Source organism: Castanea sativa, chromosome 7, assembly GCF_040712315.1.
Source record: "Castanea sativa cultivar Marrone di Chiusa Pesio chromosome 7, ASM4071231v1".
Lineage (NCBI taxonomy): Eukaryota > Viridiplantae > Streptophyta > Magnoliopsida > Fagales > Fagaceae > Castanea > Castanea sativa.
The window spans coordinates 47046133-47067174 of NC_134019.1; the positions used below are offsets into that span (position 1 = coordinate 47046133).

Below are 21042 nucleotides of genomic sequence, written 5' to 3' on the forward strand. Positions count from 1 at the left end.
TTTACATTGACAGTACAAAAGCAGTAAATAAATTTGTGAGAATTGGTGGGATTTTACTGTCCATATGCTGTGTAAGAAAGGACTGAATCACATGTAAATAAATGAAACAATCAAATCAAATAAGTTTAAAAAAAAATTACAAACCAAATGAAAGGTGGAGAGATAGCCACGTGCCCAACTCTTCACACGGGAAAGAGTAGTGCTTGTGGAAAATTATTGTGTACTCTCGGAATATCATAAATGCATACTCTCTTCTCCTACATGAATGGTGGGTCTCACTAATTAAATTCATAGTATAACCCACCATTCACATGAGAGCAAGAAGTACACATTTATAGTACTCCGAGAGTACTTAATAATTTTCTAGTACCTGCCAAGCTTCTAGCCGTGATAGACAATTGATTGAAAAAAAAAAGAAAAAAAAGAAGCTCAATGTCTGAGCTAGATTTAATAATTATGCATTCCATACATAGCCATACCCTCCCATGAATAATATCCATAAACCCATCGCATGTTTAATTGTTTATTGCATTCTCAGGTCTGGTTTTTTTTTTTTGATAAGTTGCGATATTCTATTAAACTAAAACTGGAAAAACAAGAGAGGAGCAATCAACCTTACAAGCTGACTGTAAAGCAGACGGAAGATTGCTATTGTTAACATGTATAGTGTTGCGGGCTTTAGGCCCAAACTAGTTTACTTGTTTAACACTCTTACTTGTATAGCACTCTTACTTGTACTATACTCATATTTACTTGTACTGCACTCATATGCCTCCTATATAAAGGCACTCATGTATATTCTTTCAGTGATAAATACAATACTATTGAATTCAGTATTTCTAACATGGTATCAGAGCCACTGCTCTAACTTTTTCTTAGCAGTCTTGTCTTTATTGGTGTAACTCCATTCTCAGTATTGCTTCCGCTGTCACAACAACTGCCACAGCCTTTCGCCGTTGAACCTTCAAGTCTTCCAGACATCGTCCTTAGGTTCCGGACCTGTAGCAGCCGCCATACTTGGGACTTGGTCACTCTCCCCCCTGGGAAATCTGTGGTTGGTTGTAAGTGGATCCACAAGATTAAGACTCGCTCTGATGGGTCCATTGAGCGCTACAAAGATCGTCTTGTTGCAAAAGGTTTTACACAGGAGTATGGGATTGATTATGAAGAGACCTTTGCTCTGGTTGCTCGTATCTCATCTGTTCGTGCCCTCTTAGCTGTTGCTGCTGCCAGTAAATGGGATCTTTTCCAGATGGATGTCAAAAATGCATTCCTTAATGGGGATTTGAGTGAAGAAGTTTATATGCAACCTCCTCCTGGTCTCTCTGTTGAATCAAACAAGGTTTGTCACCTTCGACGTGCACTTTATGGCGTTAAACAAGCTCCACGTGCTTGGTTTGCCAAGTTCAGCTCTACCATCTCTCGTTTGGGTTACATGGCCAGTCATTATGATTCTGCCTTATTTCTTCGTCGCACTGACAAAGGCACTATTTTACTTCTCCTGTATGTGGATGATATGATCATAACTGGTGATGACTTCAGTGGCATTCAAGAACTCAAGAATTTTCTCAGTCAGCAGTTTGAGATGAAAGATCTAGGACATCTCAGCTACTTCTTGGGTCTTGAAATCACTCATTCTACAGATGGACTTTACATTACTCAAGCCAAGTATACCTCTGAACTCTTGTCTAGAGCTGGACTCACTGATAGCAAGACTGTTGACACTTCAGTCGAGCTTAATGCGCATCTGACTCCCTCAGGGGGGAAACCATTGTCTAATCCCTCTCTTTACAGACGCTTAGTTGGCAGCCTAGTTTATCTTACTGTTAGTCGTCCAGACATTTCCTATGCTGTTCACTAGGTGAGTCAGTATCTGTCTGCTCCACGATCGACTCACTATGCTGCTGTTCTGCGCATTCTTCGGTACCTAAAAGGTACTCTCTTCCATGGTCTTTTCTACTCTGCTCGGTCTCCTCTTGTTCTCCGTGCATTTTCTGATGTCGATTGGACAGGAGATTCCACTGATCGCAGGTCCACCACTGGTTATTGCTTTCTTCTTGGTTCTTCTCTGATTTCTTGGCGAAGTAAGAAACAAACTCATGTGGCCCGTTCTAGTACTGAAGCAGAATATCGTGCCCTTGCTGATACCACATCTGAGCTTCTTTGGCTACGATGGCTTCTCAAAGACTTAGGTGTGTCTACATCCTCTGCTACTCCTCTTTATTGTGACAACAAGAGTGCCATTCATATTGCTCACAATGATGTCTTCCATAAACGGACTAAACACATCGAGATCGATTGTCATTTTATCCGTTATCATCTTGTCCATGGTGCTCTTAAGCTAATCTCAGTCTCCTCTACAGATCAACTTGCAGATATCTTCACCAAGTCACATCCTAAGGAACGCCTTCGTATTTTGGTTGACAACCTCAAGTTGGTCTCACATCCACCTTGAGTTTGAGGGGGGCTGTTAACATGTATAGTGTTGTGGGCTTTAGGCCCAAACTAGTTTACTTGTTTAGCACTCTTACTTGTACTATACTCATATTTACTTGTACTGCACTCATATGCCTCCTATATAAAGGCACTCATGTATATTCTTTCAATGAGAAATACAATACTATTGAATTTAGTATTTCTAACAGCTATATTTACAACAAAAAGGAGAGGAAGAAACTAAAGCTAGCTTGGCGGCAGCATGAGCTGCGCCATTACAACTTCTATTGATCCAACAAAAAGAGCAAGCAACAAACGACACAGCTAAACTACGAATATTTTCAATCAACGCTGATCATGATATCGACCAATCTACGGACGAGAACTTGCCCACAATAGAATCAAAGCAAATTTTTGAGTCACCCTCTAAAATCACTAGACTCCATCTTTCGGAAATAGCTAGCTGGGCAACTGCTTCAAGAGCTGGTTTTTTGCTTGAGAACTTCGACAACTGCTTCAAGAGCAGCATCGGGATCTTCAGTCCTTGAAAATTCCTCAGCAATTTCAGCTGGGGTAACCTCTGCATTCGCTAACAATCCTTTAATCTGTCCATAGAGTCTGTGATCTTCATTGACATCAAGATAAGTAGAAGCCAACATCTTGAACACATCCATGGTGCAATATGACATGGGCACGTGCACATCTATGCGGCCTGGGCGAAACAAAGCAGGATCAAGCCGGTCAAGTTGGTCCTTATTATTGGTGGTGAGCACAATAATTCGCTCATCTCCACAGCTCGACCATAATCCATCCATGACATTCAATAAACCTGAAAGTGTGAACTGAAAAAATAACATGATGGTAAATATTATTAAGAGTAAATCATAAGATAATGTCATTTGCAACTGTTAGTGTGATAGTACTGGTGAAGCAAATAACATACTAAACTTTATCTGCAAATAGGTTTTAAGAGAATAAAGAATGCATACCTTATAGTAAGAAATCTTTTTTTCTTCCCCTCTTTTTTCCAACTGTGCACAATCTATATCCTCAATTACTATCATTGAACGATTAGATATTGAAAGCAATATTTTTCTCAACATTGAATCTGACACTATATTTGAAATGTCCAAAAAATAGATATCAAACTTGAGGTGATTAGCCATGGCAGCAATCAAGGATGATTTACCTGTACCTGGAGGGCCGTAAATCAAATACCCTCGCTTCCATGCTCTGCCAACTTTCTTGTACCACTCCTTTCTATTAACAAACCTGTCAAGATCATCTTTGAGACTCCTCTTCAGCTCTGGGCTCATTGCCAACTTATCAAATGTAGCTGGATGTTCAAGAATAGTAGAACCCCATTCTCGACCAGTTAGAACAGGCATATCAGGGATACAATCAAGGCTATAAAGCTTTATCACCTTTTCTTCTCTTTGTATTTCCTCAGCACGATTCAATACATAAGGTAAATAAGACTCTACCACATCCTCTTCGAATCTTTTATCAAAGGTAAGTTCAAAAAATTTCTTAGCAGGAAGAGGTTGGAGTTGGAGGTGCTCAGTTTTTTCTTCACGTAACTTCCATTTGAGCCTAATATCTCTGAAGTTATCAATAACCTCTTCCTCCCTCGCAATATCAAAAATTGGTTTATTTTGTTTAATTGTTTTTCTACATCTGAAACGTTTTGGTTTTGGTGAATCATTAATCTTCTCTCTTAGGTAGGTTGTGGCAGCTTCATAGATTTGATCGCTAATGAAATCACCTCTCTCTTCAATGATGACAGTGAGTCGAGGAAAGATATAATCTTGAGCGCGTGAGAAGAGATAATTGCTGACTGCAAAAGGTATGAGATCTTCTACCATGGGACTTAGTACAAGCAAAACAGCAGGTGTGAACCATGGTGCCAATGATTTAAGCACCTCCATGAGAGTAAACACGGGTTGACGGTATGGTTGTATAACTCTTCCAAATCCTGAAAAAATGAGAACAATGTGGTCAAATGACAACTTTTTATGAACAGTATTTTGAACAAAGTTTTTCTCCCCGAGAAATTCTTCAAAATTATATATATATATATATATATATATATATATATATATATATATATATATATTCAACTGTTAAAATTTAAAAATCTAACCATTGAATTTCATGTTTTTTATATTCTTAATATATATATCAAATTTTTTTTAAATCAAATATTATTTTTAGATTTTAAAATTTTAAAATTTTAAAATTTTAACATTTGTTTAATGATATAGCAATTGATATTTAATCTTTTTAAAATTTGACAAGTATAAAGAATATAATAAAATTATACAATTCAAAAATTAAATTTTCAAAATCAACACTGAATATAAAGATATATAAAGAGTTTGAAGGATCTATTTCTAAATTAGTTTAAAAAAAAACTTTGTTCAAGTAATATAAAAAGTTTGAAGGATTTATTTTTTTAATTTCTAAATTAATTTGAAAAGAAATTTTGTTCAAGTATTTCTTGGTTTTGCTTATACAAACAGTTGAAATTATGGAAGTTTTGAGTCACTTCACAAAAAGGACATCAGCCGTAAATTTTTCTATGTGCTAATAAAATTTAAATATAAACCTAGCAAAAAAAAAAAAAAAAAAGAGTATGCAATAACCAAGAAAATCAATCACACAAGACTTAATCTACTGCAATAAAGTAGAGAACGCAATGTCCAAGTTTAGGTCCAAAACGTCCTTCTCAAAAAAAAAAAAAAAAAAAAAAGGTCCAAAATGTAAGAGCATCCACACCAGCTCAGTTAAAAACTTCTAAAATAAAAGAAACTACAACTTTTACACATTTTATGTAAAAAAACACCCACATCAGTGGGTGTATAAATAGCAAAAAATGTGGAAATCCATACACGAGCTATTTTATTCCTTTCCCGTTCACTCCATTTTTCCTCTCTTCTCCGTGCTCAACGAACTCAACAAACTCGGTAACATCCGCAGAGAAATTAACATAGATACTCAGTAACAAACTCAGACATACACTTGCTCCAAAAAAAAAAAAAAACACACAGATACACAAACACACCCACACACAAACAAACCCACATGGACAAACAACAAAGAGACAGATTGATACTTGATCGGAGTTGGGTCTTGCCTGATCGGAGCTAGGGAGATCGGTGGTTGTGGATCGAAGCTGCGGATCGGAGTTGCGAATCGGGCTGTGGATCGGAGCTGGGATAGGTGCTGTGGATCGGCAGAGCTGCGAATCGGAGCTGCGAATCGGGCTGTGATCGGAGCTATGGATTGGGTTGTGGATGGGTAGAGATGGGTGTAGAGAGAGAGAGAGAGAGCAAAATCAAAAAAAAAAAAAAAAAAAAAAAAGAAAAGGTCGTGTGGTGCCGTTAAACTAATGTATAGTACTAAAAAATATAGTAAAACTCATAAATAAATAATAAAAATTAAGTAATAAAGAAAATAAGTTAAATAATAAAATTATTATTATTTATCTCAAACATAACGTAACAAGCTCAGTGAAACCAAAGAACGCAACAAGCTCTACGCTCTGAGAAAGGCACTGTTTTTTATTTATTTATTTTCCTTCCTCCACTTCGTACAGCTTGCACTCTCCGCATGTTTCGCTCTATTACTCCCTTTTTATAAACCCAGTTGCGTCACTATTCCTGAGCGTGTCTCAAAAGGCTAAGGAAATTGACGAGAAACTTCCTGTAGATAAGGTTCAAAACTCTATTAAATCCCTTTATATAGACCCAAAAACCTAAAAAAATAAAAGCTGCGTCACTATTCCTGAGCGTGTAGATAAAATAAAAAAAAAGCTCTATTGTCTTCTTTTTTTATTTTTTATTTTATTTTTGAGAATCGAGGTTATTGTCTTATTATTTTTGATAGGGAGGTTATTGTCTTATTGATGGTCTAATTGATGAGAAATTTCGTGTAGATAAGATTCAAAACTCTATTAATTAAAGACTCGTGCTAAACACATAAAAATGTATAATTTTATACTATAATTTATCATATATCAAATTGTGAGTAGTAAAAGTGTGTTCTTAGACTCCCTACATGGATCATAATCACACATAACATTTGTGGTACAAAATTATGCATTTTTATATGCATATAGTATTACACTTAATTAAATCCCTTTTTATAAACCCAACTGCATCACTATTCCTGAGCATGTCTCACAAGTCACGAGGCTAAGAGGTTTCACGGTGGAAAATATCATCCTATCCTATTTTATCATTTTAAAAAACTAATTCATCAATTATACTATACTATTTTACAATACACCCAACATCCCAACTTTTATTTTCTTATTCTATTCATTAAAATAATATATATTACCTATTAAAATAATATAATATATTCTAATATAATTCTCTCACTTTCTTCTCCCACCTCTCTCTTCCACTTTATTAATTAAAATATATTATAATTTTTACTAAATTACTACAGCGTCATCCTACATTTAGGATGACATTGTAGCACAATTGCAAAAAAGTTTGCAATTGTAAGATTTTACAAGTTCCGCTGCTAGGCACTTTTTGTGCCTTTATGTTAAATTTTCCCTATATATATCATTTACAATTGTTAATGAAAATGCTCTAAGGTAATTGACGAGAAACTTGGGGTAGATCATAAGATTTAAATGTGTGGCTGAAACTTGAAAGCGAAAAAGAGGTAAAAAATTAAAAATATCTGAACTGAACTACGCGGTTTCTTAATTCATTCCATTAGGATTATTCTACAACTTCACTCTCTTTTAGTTTTTTTTTTTTTTTTTTTATAGTATAAATATACTTTAGTATACATTTGGCAAATTTTTTTAAAAAAAAGTTAAAGAAATTGTTTTAAAATCTCCCCTTTATTCGGCCTTGTATATGCCACATGAGTCAGAGTCCCACAATATTCATATGAAAAAGAGTTTATCACGCCATGATAGATATACTCATATACGTTAATGGAATCGGCAATAGTTATTGAATAAAATTCAACAACTATGTATATGCCACATGAGTCAGAGTCCCACAATATTCATATGAAAAATAATTTATCATGCCATGATAGATATACTCATATACGTTAATGGAATCAGCAATAGTTATTAGTTATTGAATAAAATTCCACAACTATGCCCAATTGCTAACTATATCCAAGCAGTGCAAAACGAAATGCTCACGCATGACTGATATTCCAGTTTCATTTAAAACTGATGATATGAATCTCTAAACATATCCACGTCATAGACCACGATAAAAACATAAATATACAAAACTTCACTGCAAAAAATAAAAACACCAAGAAAATAATTTTCTTTGGTTCTAGAATTCAATCAACATGTTATACAAGTATGATATTGAATTTGGCCGGGGAGGGAATTGAATTACTTTTTTTTTTCTTTTGTGGGTCTTCCATAGGGTTTCTTGTGGTTGGTTTGGAAGAGAAGAAGTGAGATGAAATAAGCGAGAGAAGAGATAGAAGTGTAGAAGTAGAGCAGAGAGAAGAGCGAAGCGTAGGAGAAGAGTCTCAAATTTGTTTTTTTGTTTTTGATTTTTTGTTTATATGGTGTCCACTTAAAATAATTGAATGGTCAAGATCAAAACACAATTGATTTAATGGTTTAGATTTAGATGAGTACTATACCCAAAAAATAAATGGCACAATAGAATGACCCGTATTTCAAAGAAGCAAATAAATGTGCAAATGAAATGACCTCATGATAAAGATCGTAAATTTTTTAAAAGGAAAATGCTAACGGATACCCTTAGAGAAATGATTAATAATCTATTTAAAGAAAGTTTTTATAAAAAAAAAATTAATATTTTGACAGTTTTTTCCATCTATATATATATATATATTATTATTATTATTATTATTATTATTATTATAAAAGCAGAGATCTCATACAGGAGAGTATGAAGTTCTGTCATGTGGCGCACTTTGTGAAGAGAATTGAAATACCTTAACTCACATCAGAAATAAGAACAAATTAATTATTGACTTTTGGTTTTAATTGGTTCAATGTTTTAAGACTTTTCTAATTAAAAAAAGATATTCTTTGTATTATTTGGTTCAATATTTGAAGATATTTCATTTCTCACACATACACACAAAACACTTTGCATTTTAATTCACTCTTTTCACCTCTTGCACTTCTAACCCTTTATATATATCTACCTATTGCCCTTCATGCTATCCCATGTCAAATACATATAGACAAAAAATTATGTCATTTATCTTTAATCTTTCGACGACACTTACCTAACTCTAACATTGTTACTTCATCTACTCCTACTCTGTTTGAGTTAGTTACAACCAAGGAAGGAGGGCTTGCGTTTTATATTGAGTGACAACGGCGATTATGATTTTGATGTCAAGGTCGGATGTTGTAAATTTGTGGGTTTGTAAACGATGTGATTAACCGTGGGTGTTTGAGATGTGTATTTTGTTTTAGAATTATGGAGAGAAAAAGACATATTCTATAAGAAATTTTATTCTATAATTTTTCTTCAAAGGTATTTTTTTTATTACTTAATTGAATAATTATAATGAATATGTGTCTGCAATTTATAATTGTTACTTTTTATGATAAACTCATTACTAATAAAATTTTATAACAATTATGTTATAAAACATTACAATATTATCCGTGCATCACACGGGTAACTTACTAGTATTACATAAAAGTTGAGACGTAGCAATTAATATTGCTATGCTTTTGTTGAACCACCTCACCAGTCACATCATACTCTTTTTCTTTTTCTTTTTAAATCATTTTTCTCTTTATGATTTTTTTTATATAAAATAATTAAATAAGGTCATGGACAAACATTATTATTCATTGTATACAAATATTTGACTATTCAACTATCCTAATTGATTTCAACCTTTTGTTTTCTTCTTTTTAATTTCAATGAATTATTAAAATTGACTATGAACTCATTACTAATAAAATTTTATAACAATTATGCTATAAAAAATTACAATATTATCCGTGCATTGCACGGGTAACTTACTAGTATTACATAAAAGCTGAGACGTAACAATTAATATTGCTATGCTTTTGTTGAACCACCTCATCAGTCACATCATACTCTTTTTCTTTTTCTTTTTCTTTTTAAATCATTTTTCTCATATAAAATAATTAAATATAGGTCATGGACAAACATTATTATTCATTGGATACAAATATTTGATTATTCAACTACCCTAATCGATTTCAACCTTTTGTTTTTTTCTTTCTAATGAATTATTAAAATTGAATAATTCATTATCTTTTTAGTAGATAAATTAACATTTCAAGTGTGTCTCATCGTTTATCTAACGTTATTGTATTTCATCTTCCAAACTTTTAGTTTTTCACAACCTTATCTCTCCTTCACTCATACATTGATTATTTATTTAAGTTTTATAATGTTATATATACCAACGCAAATTTTAGATACAATCACCCATCATCTACAACAAAAAATTTAGCACAATACTAATTGTTTTTCATATTTTTCAATCAAGCTTTAGCTTCACCATTTTGAGAAGACCTCAAGCATTAAGTGTCTCTTTGTTTATCTACCGTTATAGTATTTTCTCTTCCAAAATTTTGGTTTTTCACAACCTTATCTTTCTTTCATTCATACACTGATTATTTATTTAAGTTTTACAGTGTTATATATACCAATGCACATTCTAGATACAATCACCCGTCATCTACAACAAAAAAAATTAGCACAATACTAATTGCTTTCCATATTTTTCAATCAAGCTTTAGTTTTCACTATTTTGATAATACATCAATTACTTTTGTTAGAAACTTTTAATGTTAAGGCAACAATAGGAAGACCATTGAGGTAAACAAAATGCACAATAATTTTTTTTTTTTTTTTTTTCGTTTTCCTTTCTTTTAGTGTTCTTGCATTTTTTGAAGTGATTTTGTTGTTTTCCTTTCCAAATTTTTCAATGATATTGACTTTTGTTATTTTTTATTGAGACTTAGAATTGTTAATGCAATTTTATTTGGCCTATCATTGTTGTGGAAATTCCTAATATTGATACGAAACATATTTATAATGAACATTTGTTGTGTTTATTTGTAAAGTGTCAAAAAGTTTCCAGTGCAATAATTTTGTTAATATTACATCCCATATGTTTGGTAAAATTTCTTTTAGAAATCTAATGTGTCTTTTCTCAAATTTGTTTGTGGTTTTTATTTTGTTCATTCTATTACAAATAATAGGAATCTCCACCATTAAATTTTTAGCTAATTTGAGCTTTCTTGGTAAGGTTTTACTTTGTTTAGTTGATCATCTTTAAGGAAAAAGCCAAAAAAAAAAAAATTCAATTTACTCTAGAGCATCATTATGCTATTAATGTTTTTATGTATAGAAACTTAAGGAATTTGGTTGATTCTTTTTTGAAATTCCTATTATCCTTATGTCTAGTCCCTTAGATTAATTTTTTGGGGTTCAAGTAATAGCCTAGCAACATTCTTTATGGTGTCCCCTATTTGTGGTTCAAAACCCACCATCCCCCTCCACTACCATCTATATATGTCTCTCTCTCTCTCTCTCTCTCTCTATATATATATATATATATATATAATCGGCTGTTCAAATTAAGAATTCGCATGTGTTACTCTTTAAGGATTTTATTAAATGTATAGATGATACTTTTGGTTTATGAAACATGATCAACAAAACATGATTTTTATATAATTATATCTAACGTATACAGCAATGTCATGATGAATGGATTGATCTTATTTTACTATAAAATCTAAGTAATCATGTTGTTTATGAATTTGAAGAGTTATATATTGCAGGATTTGTTCATATGTTCATATAATGAAATAAAGTTTGCCTTTTGCCTTTTATTTTATTTTATATTTCCACTCTATGATATATGATTTATTGATTATGATCTATCGCATAGCTATCTCTATATACTTTTTCACTTAGTTTCAATTGTGTGGAAGAAAGAGACGTGGATCTATGTTTTGAAGAAAAATATTCTTATAAGTATTGAATCACATACATCTGTATAGTAATAAACAAAGTATACATAGTTAGAACTTAGTCTAATAGTTCTCACACTCACACGGTAAATTTTTTTTATATAAAATTTATTACGTTGTATTTTCCTACATATTTCATTATAAATAATACCCAACAACAAAATATATTTAATTTGTTAGTTGTTACACCACAACTTCTAATATAAAACATAATTTCAAATAACACACATATTGACTTTTAAAAATATACAATCTAATATATTAATTCAATAATTATCCAATAAAACATATTTATATCAAATTTCTTCTCGCATCGGGCAGGTCTACGACTAGTTTCCCATAAAAGTGGTGTTAAAACTATCTATCATGAGGACCCTACCTTTACTGTCTTGTTGATGAGTTATGACTACACATCATTATAGCCAAATTATGTTAAAATAAATAACGAAAGCTTTGTGGCTATATGGTGTAATTTATCTTGGCGTGATACTAGTAATTATTAAATTAATATTTTAAGAATCTTATTGTTAGATACACTGATACATGCTCTCTATATTTTATATATACAAACTAAATTTAGTATTAATAGGACGTAATTTACCTTTTGATCTGTTAGCTTATATTTTGTGTATAATTTTAAAGTTAGAGAAAAAAAAAACACTTAAATTTTAATGTTGTTATAGATGAAATAGTCTTGATGTTTCTTGTGCGTATAAAATATAAAGAGATAATGTAGTCTACTCATGGATTTACATATAAGTTAAACAAGGCCTAACTTGAAAAGGTTAATAATATTTTTGTTCTCATCTGATAATTTGCCATAAGTCATAAGTTAATAGAAAACGGATGGAGAAGAGGCAATCCAAACGTGTTTCTTATTTTAATGAGCCAATAAATATGCATGCATCAAACAGATGAAAGAAAAGTGCATGTTTTCTACAACATCTACCAAACACACACACAAACAAGGCATGCTTTTTGATGCGCTTTTCTACGCATGTTTTTTCATTTTTGAAAATGAAAAAAAAAAAAACAAGCCAGAGAAAACAATGTGAAAAGGAAAACAAATATGGTAAAATGTTATATTTTTAGTCCTTGAAATTTGAGCTAAGTTCAATTCTAATTTTTCAAATCTAAAAAAATTCAAATTTGATTCTTGATATTCCAAAAATTGAACAATTTTGTCCTTTCATCTATGGGTTAATTTGATTTTTGTTCCTTATATATGAGTTTAATTCCATTTTTGTCCTTTTATGGTTTTGGTTCAACTTTGGTAATTAAAAAATTATGGTGATTAGTATCTCGTTAGTCACGAAAAAAAGAAAAAGAAAAAGATTTAGTGACTAAATTATGGATATTATTAGGCTCTAAACTTATTTGGTTATATAATGATTGAGAAAACTATATTTAAACAAGTTACATAACTTATTCAACAAGTCATAATCAAACTACATATGGATGGCTTTTAGGGATTAATGGCAATGGAGCAGAGTGATATCGAATTACGGGTGTTCCGTCCCTATCTCGTGCCCTCTTTAAGGTGGGGAAAACTCGTACAAGGTGGTAGCAAATCAAGTCAAGTTTGGGATAAGTTAGAAATATTTTACTAATATTAATGAGATTGCACTGACGTTGATAAGATAAAGGAAAAAGGGTGATTATGAAAGTACTAAAACAGAAGTGGCCATAGGTATTTTTGAAGATAATACTAAAAAATGTATAACTAAGATAAGTATAGAAAATATTATATGTATAAATAAGTTAAATATATATATACACACGCATTCAAGGGAGGACGCGCAAAACCTGTCCCCACCCATCTCCTCTTTGGGTCAGGGAAAATCTGTTTAAGGTGGAGTGGGACAAGTCATTTTTGTTATCCTCAAATAAATCTATTCAATCGTCACATAGTGAATTTGAGGAAAACAACTTTAAATGGATTTGGAGCTAAGTTTTTTCCCTAGATTATTACCATTTTGTCATTTGAGGACTAACTCTGAATTTGTTTACATAAGAGTAACAAAAATGGAACCTACACAGACTGGAAAACAGTAATAAAAAGTTCCCACCTGAATTGTGTGGGTATGGGACATGAAGGCAAAGCACAGAAAGTCAGTTTTAGAGCCGCAATATATACTTTGTTATCAAGGTTTACATCTTTTACTACGTGTCACTCTTTGAAGCTTGAAAGTGTTTTGTTCTGAGCTGTTTTCTAAAATATTCTTGGAAATGCCTACAATGTGTTTGCCATATTTAACACAATAGGGGATTTTTTTTTTTTTTTTTCCTGTTATTTACTTTGATTGAATGAATAATTCCAATGCGTGGTTTGTTGTTCTTAGGCTTAAAAAATAGTCGTTAAAAGGTAATCATGACAACTTTTTGAGCTGGTTTAATTTAATATCTTCGAAACTTGTTTCTGAGGTGGAAAAAGGAGGGTAGAGAGACAGAATCCATAACTACAACAGTGCAACAATGTATTGGAGAATTTATCCAACATTGGGAGATTATGGAATTTTGTAATCATAATCATGAATGCTTAATCATTGAAATTGATGTACCTTTTTTAAGGTACTGATTCCGTGTTGGAAAAACTTTGGCTTCAAATTGGTTTAGAGCTACCCTATTCCAATCCCATGATGTGGTGATTGAAGAAACCATCCATGTGTAGTTTTAGCGACATGATTTTTCTAGTGAGTTATGTGACTTGTTTAAATACATATGTAATAAGTTGAAAAAAATAGTTCCAAACCAATTTGGAGCCAAGCTTTGTCCTCATGTATTTAGTCTCATATATTTGTTCAAAGCTAGTCCCGAGCATGGTGGAGAATTGAAGTAGGTTTACCGCCGAAGTAAAATTTATTCACTTTATTGTTAATGGATCCACCATTTCCTTGATTAGTCGTTTGAGGATCCATAACCATAACCAACCCCAAAATTTTGGGACTAATAACGTAGGTTGTTGTTGGGTGATGACTCCCTGCTGATACTGCACCAATAAGCAATTCCTCATATGATTGTAAAAGTAATTCCAACAAATGTTTGGGATCATTTGCCATTTGCTTCTAGACGTGTGAGAAGAAGTGGGTGAATTGTGTTGATGTATTCAAATAACTTGCATCTGGTTTTTACTCAAGGATTTACCTGGTTGACAGTTGGGTCCATTGAAATGGCCAGTTCTTCCAACACGCCGGGCACATCAAATAGTATCTGTTAAATTTTATGAGCTGTTCAGTTACAAGGTTTAATAGCCTGTTACATTCCTTTAAACAATTTGAACATGTTTTGCATGTTGATAGTGCCTTGATATCTGCATACATGCTGATATAAATGACATAGACATTCCTTTTATTAAGTCCATTTTTTTTTCTAGACCATCTTCTTCAACAGAGGTTTGTTAAGGGCATGAAACTGCTGCCATCTTCTCCTGAAGAACTTGATGTTAGGATTGATAAGACATGAGCTTCGGGAAATAAGGCTTATTGGCAGAGGGAATAGTGTAAATAAATGTGGTTCTTCCACAAAAGAACAAGTATTGAGGAGGATGAAACTACCCAAGCGTTACATGATTGTCCTTTTAACCTTCATCAGTACGTTTATTTGCTATGTAGAACGCGTGGGCTTCTCAATTGCATACACTGTTGAGGCTGATGCTGCTGGTGTAAACCAATCAATTAAAGGTTCAATACTTTCTACTTTCTACTATGGATATGCCTGTTCACAAGTGGCAGGAGGATGGGCAGCTCAGAGAGTAGGGGGAAGATGTGTTCTCCTCGTCTCATTTATGTTATGGTCATTAACTTGTGGTTTTGTCCCAACAGATCCAAATCATGTCATAGTTTTGGTGATAGCCCGCTTTCTTGTAGGCATGGCACAAGGGTTTATCTTCCCATCTATCCACACTGTCTTAGCACAGTGGGTTCAACCTCATGAGAGGTCTAGATGTGTTTCTCTTGCAACATCTGGGATGTACCTTGGTGCAGGTGCAGGAATGCTTGTCCTCCCAAGCCTTGTGAAGCTGAGAGGCCCAAGATCTGTTTTTCTTGCTGAAGCAGCATTGGGTGCTGTATGGTCAATGCTTTGGTTAAACTATGCCAGTGACCCTCCTTTGCCTGAGCATCCAAAATCCAATGCTGCTGGTTTTGGACAATTATTTTCGTCAATAAAAGAGAGTCAGAAGATCAAAGTGGAGAATGGAGGAGGTTCTATCAGAAGTGCTAAAATACCATGGAAGAGCATCTTAGTCAGCTTACCAGTTTGGGCAATTGTGGTAAACAATTTCACATTCCATTATGCATTATATGTGTTGATGAATTGGCTGCCAACGTATTTTGAAAAAGGCCTCCAGCTTAGTCTTCAGGAAATGGGTTTTTATAAGATGATACCTTTTCTTAACATGTTTATATTCTCAAATGTTGGTGGGGTAATTGCTGACCACTTGATCACCAATAGGATCTTGTCTGTGACTGGAACCAGGAAGTTCCTAAACACAATAGGATTTGTAGTTGCTTCTGTTGCATTGGTGGCACTTCCTTATTTCCACACTTCTTGTGGGGCTGTCTTTTGTTCTTCTATGGCACTTGGTTTCCTGGCACTAGGAAGAGCTGGATTTGCTGTGAATCACATGGATATTGCTCCAAGATATGCAGGAATTGTGATGGGAGTTTCTAACACTGCTGGAACATTAGCTGGCATTATTGGAGTTGATTTTACTGGGAGGCTTCTTGAAGCTGGTAGAACTGATAATTCAGATCTTTTGAGTCCAGAAAGCTGGAAATCAGTGTTCATGATACCGGGGGTGCTCTGCATCATCAGCTCTCTTGGATTTTTATTACTCTCAACCGGAGAGAGGATTTTCGACTGAGGTAAGCTTGTTGTAATTGTCATACGGCTCATTATATATACAAGGGTGTAAATTAAACCTATAAAGTGAAAGATTTCAGCATTGACTGGTTTAAATATTAGAAAAATCATTTGTTGATTTTTATTGTGAATTAAATTGGGCTCATTTGCTCATGCTTTTCTGATCTCTACAATACAATTGAGCAGACTTAGTTCAGGAAAATGAAATATTTCCTCTTTTTTCAACATGTTCAAGCAAAGCTGACACCATACAGAAAATCAAGGTGCATTTTCTGGAGCTGTGTAAACCTGGGCAACCATATGGTGAATCAGACATGTTAATTGTACAATCCCTAAATCTTCAGATGGAAGGAACACAAACTCCAATTTTTAGTTTTAGACTTCTGAATGCCTAGAATTGTTATCAAGCATCCTTCACCTTATCAAACTTGAATGTGGCTAAGATGTCACTTATATGAATTATTTCTTTTTGTTGTATATTCTTCAAGCCATGAAGTGTCATTTAAAATGGTCTTAAAGAATTTGAAATTGATAGATAGTGAACTAAAAGAAATGTCATTTAAAATGTGCCTGGTTTGGGGTCCTTACCTTGTGTAAAGGACGTATAAGACAAGCACAGCACTTATAGGCAAAAGAACTATTACCAAGAAATGTCAAATTCTAGGCAGTTGATGCCAGAGTGTTACACACACATGCTTTGTTTTGCTATACATGCTTTTTTTCTTCTTTTTTTTAATTAATAATTACACAGGCACTCCACGAGTTCATTCTTTATCTGTTTCTTAAATTATATTCTTCATCTTGTTCTTAAAATATTGTATTAATTTTTAATTCACTCTTACACCTAATTAGATTGACCGGAAACTTTTTCATCATTTTATTATTGCTATATATCACGTTACAAAATGAAATACCTCATAGATAAAACTTTAATCGGATTTCAATTTCAGTTTGAATGGATTAAAAACTAGGGCCTTGATAACTATGCATCCATTTAGCCAGCAATTCAAACTTCAAAGGCCATAATTATATTAGCTAGAGTGTTAGCTTGAGTACCCAATTTTTTTTGTTGGTTGCTTGAAGGGAACCAAAACCTCTAAAATTGATAAAAGCAAATACTTTTCTATCATTTATCAATAAAAAACTAATCTTAAGAGTCCGTTTGGATAGAATTTATTTTGTTGAAAACTGAAAACACTGTAGCAAAATAATTTTTAAATGTGTAAATAGTGCCGTTAGACCTATTTTTAATGAAAAAGTTACTGAAAAGTGAAATTTGTGAGTTCGTAAACAGTGCATGAATGCACTGTTTACTGTTGAATTGGTCAAAAACTGCGATTGAACCCAAAAAAAAAAAAAATGCAAGAATGAAAACGTAAACATGAAAACATGGTATCCAAACGGGCAATAATTCAAACTAGTTTATATAAATATCTCTACCATTATTTATCCAATGAGACAAATAAAATAGGCACATAAGAGCACTGCATTAGACCATGCAAAATGGCCTAAATGCAAAATTTTGGCTACTGTAGCTATATATTTGCATTTTTTGTTCATTATTTGCATTTCCTGATGAGGAAGGAAGATAGTAAATGGTAAAAAAATAGGTGTGATATGTGAAGTGGTTATATAAAATATTTATTTAAAAAAAAAGAAGAAGTAAGTTCTCATGTTTAATCATACATTATATATGACATGTGCAGATGGGCGTCGCTTTCAAGCCAGTGTCACGGGTATTTTGGTTAAAATTTAGATATGCCCTACAAGCTTTAGAAACATAGGTGTTATAAATACAGTAATTAATGATGTTTAGGACAATTGATCCTTTTTAAAAGAACATGGTGGAGCTTCCATTGAGAGACCCTTGCAGATGCCTTTGAAATTTAGAGCTGACAAGGTCCACCAGGTCCACCACTTGCCCTGTCTATTCCACCCAATAATAATATTCCCCACCTGCCAATATATTTGACTTTTCACATGTCACTGAATTGTCTGGGCTCTTCTTGAAAGTTGCAACATCAAAATGGCTTGAGATATTTTGATGACAAACAATTCCTAAGATTTGTTGTATCTTAGATTTTAATTAAATTCAAATATATGATGACATTTATCAATAACTTACATAGCTAAAGATAACACATTTCATAATTTATTAATCAATAATGGCATATGTTTGAATATATTAACAAAATTTAAGGTGCAACAGTGGAGAAACAGCATCTAAGTTTTATCTTTTGATACAATGCTTTACATTTATATACTCAGACATTTGTTGTGGGTGCTTGTTTCTACCAGTAAACCTACATGTCTTATCCTCTTAGGCATAAATTACATCCTATATGGGCAAGACATTGTGAACAATTTTTAATTATTTTGACATTTCAGAATTGATTGCTCCAGTGGTCCCCTAGGATTTTGTTCAACAAATCCACTGATGAAAGTGAAGTGTGTGAAGAGGGTCCTTACTCCTAACCCAGATCGCAGAATGCACTCAATAGATTCCTTTTGACAAACAAAAAGGAGAAAAAGAGACATTAGAATGTGAAAAGTGAAACCACAGAAGCCTATAGGCTCCAAGCTCCAATTCATTTGATTATCTTGGAGAAGAAAGTGGCTGTGCCACTCAAAGAGACAACATCTTAAACTGTTCCGCTCACCCTCGCATCTAATCACAATCCAACTATCCAAGCACGTTTCCCATTTCCTTTTAATAGCATAGCAAATATCATCATCACTACAAGAGTCAAATGTCATCATGTCTAACTTAGACATGATGACAGTCTACCTAAGCACCTGCTAACTTAAAAAAATAAGTATCTCATGTATCCAATTTCAGGGGGCGGCTCGACATAGAGTTCTGGTGGTCACAAAACCACCCTGGCTTGTAAAAAAAGACAATTATTATTTATAAATTTATGATTTTTTTATATTTAAAAATTTTTTGTGATCACTCTAAATTTTCTTTTGGGCCCAATATAATTAAATCTTGGACAAAATTTGACAACAAATATGGTTGTAAATTAAAACTATAACTTTATTCAATATTTTTTTATTAGACGTGAATTTTAACAAATTTATTATTTAATTACATTTTTTTCTTAAATCTTTCATACTTGCAACATTTCAAAATTATAAAAGATAGTTTTATGGATCGAATGACAAATAACATCCGATTAGCATGAAATTTTAACGTGTTTTCAGAATATAGAGAACATGTAATTTATTGATTAGATTTTCAAAATATATAACAATGTTAATTCATTTAGTGAGAGTGACTACAACAAAGTTTGTAGCCAATTTTTATTCTTAAACTTTGGTCCACTTAACAATATATTAAGTCTTTACAAACAAAAATAAAAGTCCAAGAAAATTTTTATTTAACTAAAATTTTGAAGAGATGTAACTTGCAACATTGATAATGAGCCTATCATGTAATGATTTCAAAATAAAAAGATTTATAGAAGGAAATTGTAAGATTTTATGTATTTGTGTGTGTGTTTTTGTCAATATATGAAATTATCTTTTTATTAGATTTTGTATAATTTAAGTTTCTTAAGGACCACCTTAAAAAAATTCTCGGAGCCGCCACTGTCCAACATACATCCATAATTATTTCAAACTTTTTGATGTATACATTATTCTTTTTAGAATTTGTGGATGTTAAATTACTGATTGTCCCAAAAACTTCGAACTCAAGATTTTCTACTCTAATACTATATTAAATTACCGATTTTCCCAAAAGCTTTAACCAATGGAAGAATCGATAATTTAACATTTAACCATGTATTTCTAATAGTAGATTCATATATTTAATGCAAAAAAAATACATTCTCCCTGTATATATGTATTTTCTCTCTCACATTTTGTGTTTCATACAGTTATAGGCTTCACAACCGGGTGTTATAAGGTGTAATGGAGTATAATGCTCCCCTCACATTAAAGTGGACCCTACAAACATAAAATATGGGATGTTTTATACACCTGTTATATCGAGGACATCCTCTCATATACTAGTAAGTCCGAATAATTGAAGTCACAGTGAAAATAGATGAGAGGAAGGTTTAATTCATTACTGTAATATGAAAAATATTTACTAGTTTTCCCACTATACCGAGTGGGAATATGCCCAAGATAATTACTAGTTTACTACTTTGGAGTTTGGAATACAATAGAAAATTACTACTTTGAATACGACCGACATAATACTCCATCTTTTTTTAACGAGTAACAACTAAGAGCACTTGCAGCAGTGGAGCTAAATAGCTATATAGCTATTTTAGCTCTACCAAAACACCAAAAAGAAGATGCAAAGAAATGGTTAAATCTATATTTTTTAAATTTCATTCTTCTTAGTGCACATCTATAGATAGATGTGCACTGTTCATGAGAGCTAAAAAAAAATTAATTTTTTATTTTGTGTTCACATTACCTTTTTTATTGTGGTGTTTTTATTGTAGTGAGATGTATTATTTTATTGTGGTAGATATATTATTTTATTGTGATATTTATATTATTTTATTGTGTTAAAAGCTAAAATAGATCCACTGCTGCAGCATGTGTATAAATAAAATAGATAAAGTAACTTTTAATGGAGCTAAATTGCTAAATTTTTAGCACCACTGCTGTGGAGCTCTAATAACAAAGCCAAAAAGCTTCATTGATTTAACCTTTAATTGATTATAGTAATTGCTTATTAGTGGAAAACTCCTTTCTGGTTGGCCAGTTTGCTTGTT

At 32.5% G+C, this 21042-nt stretch overlaps 2 protein-coding genes across 2 annotated transcripts; one reads left to right on the forward strand and one right to left on the reverse strand.

The window, feature by feature from the left end:
- Positions 1–2649: 2649 nt before the first annotated feature.
- Positions 2650–5723, reverse strand: LOC142643592 (AAA-ATPase At2g18193-like). Its single transcript, XM_075818281.1, has 3 exons — positions 5573–5723; positions 3426–4411; positions 2650–3278 (listed from the first exon to the last, which is right to left on the reverse strand). Exons 2-3 carry the CDS (start codon positions 4362–4364, stop codon positions 2913–2915), a joined length of 1305 nt encoding a protein of 434 aa, XP_075674396.1. The 5' UTR covers positions 4365–4411; positions 5573–5723; the 3' UTR covers positions 2650–2912.
- A 9137-nt stretch (positions 5724–14860) lies between these two features.
- LOC142644631 (putative anion transporter 5) lies at positions 14861–16636 on the forward strand. Its single transcript, XM_075819208.1, has 2 exons — positions 14861–16308; positions 16542–16636. Exon 1 carries the CDS (start codon positions 14883–14885, stop codon positions 16305–16307), a length of 1425 nt encoding a protein of 474 aa, XP_075675323.1. The 5' UTR covers positions 14861–14882; the 3' UTR covers position 16308; positions 16542–16636.
- The last annotated feature ends 4406 nt before the right edge of the window (positions 16637–21042 follow it).

Bases quoted from the DNA above. Each gene is read 5' to 3' on its own strand.
- LOC142643592 (XM_075818281.1), bottom strand. From the start codon at position 4,364: ATGGAGGTGCTTAAATCATTGGCACCATGGTTCACACCTGCTGTTTTG. The intron at 3,279-3,425 runs GTATGCATTCTT...TTATTTTTTCAG, and splicing joins AAAAGATTTCTTACTATAAG to TTCACACTTTCAGGTTTATT.
- LOC142644631 (XM_075819208.1), top strand. From the start codon at position 14,883: ATGTTAGGATTGATAAGACATGAGCTTCGGGAAATAAGGCTTATTGGC.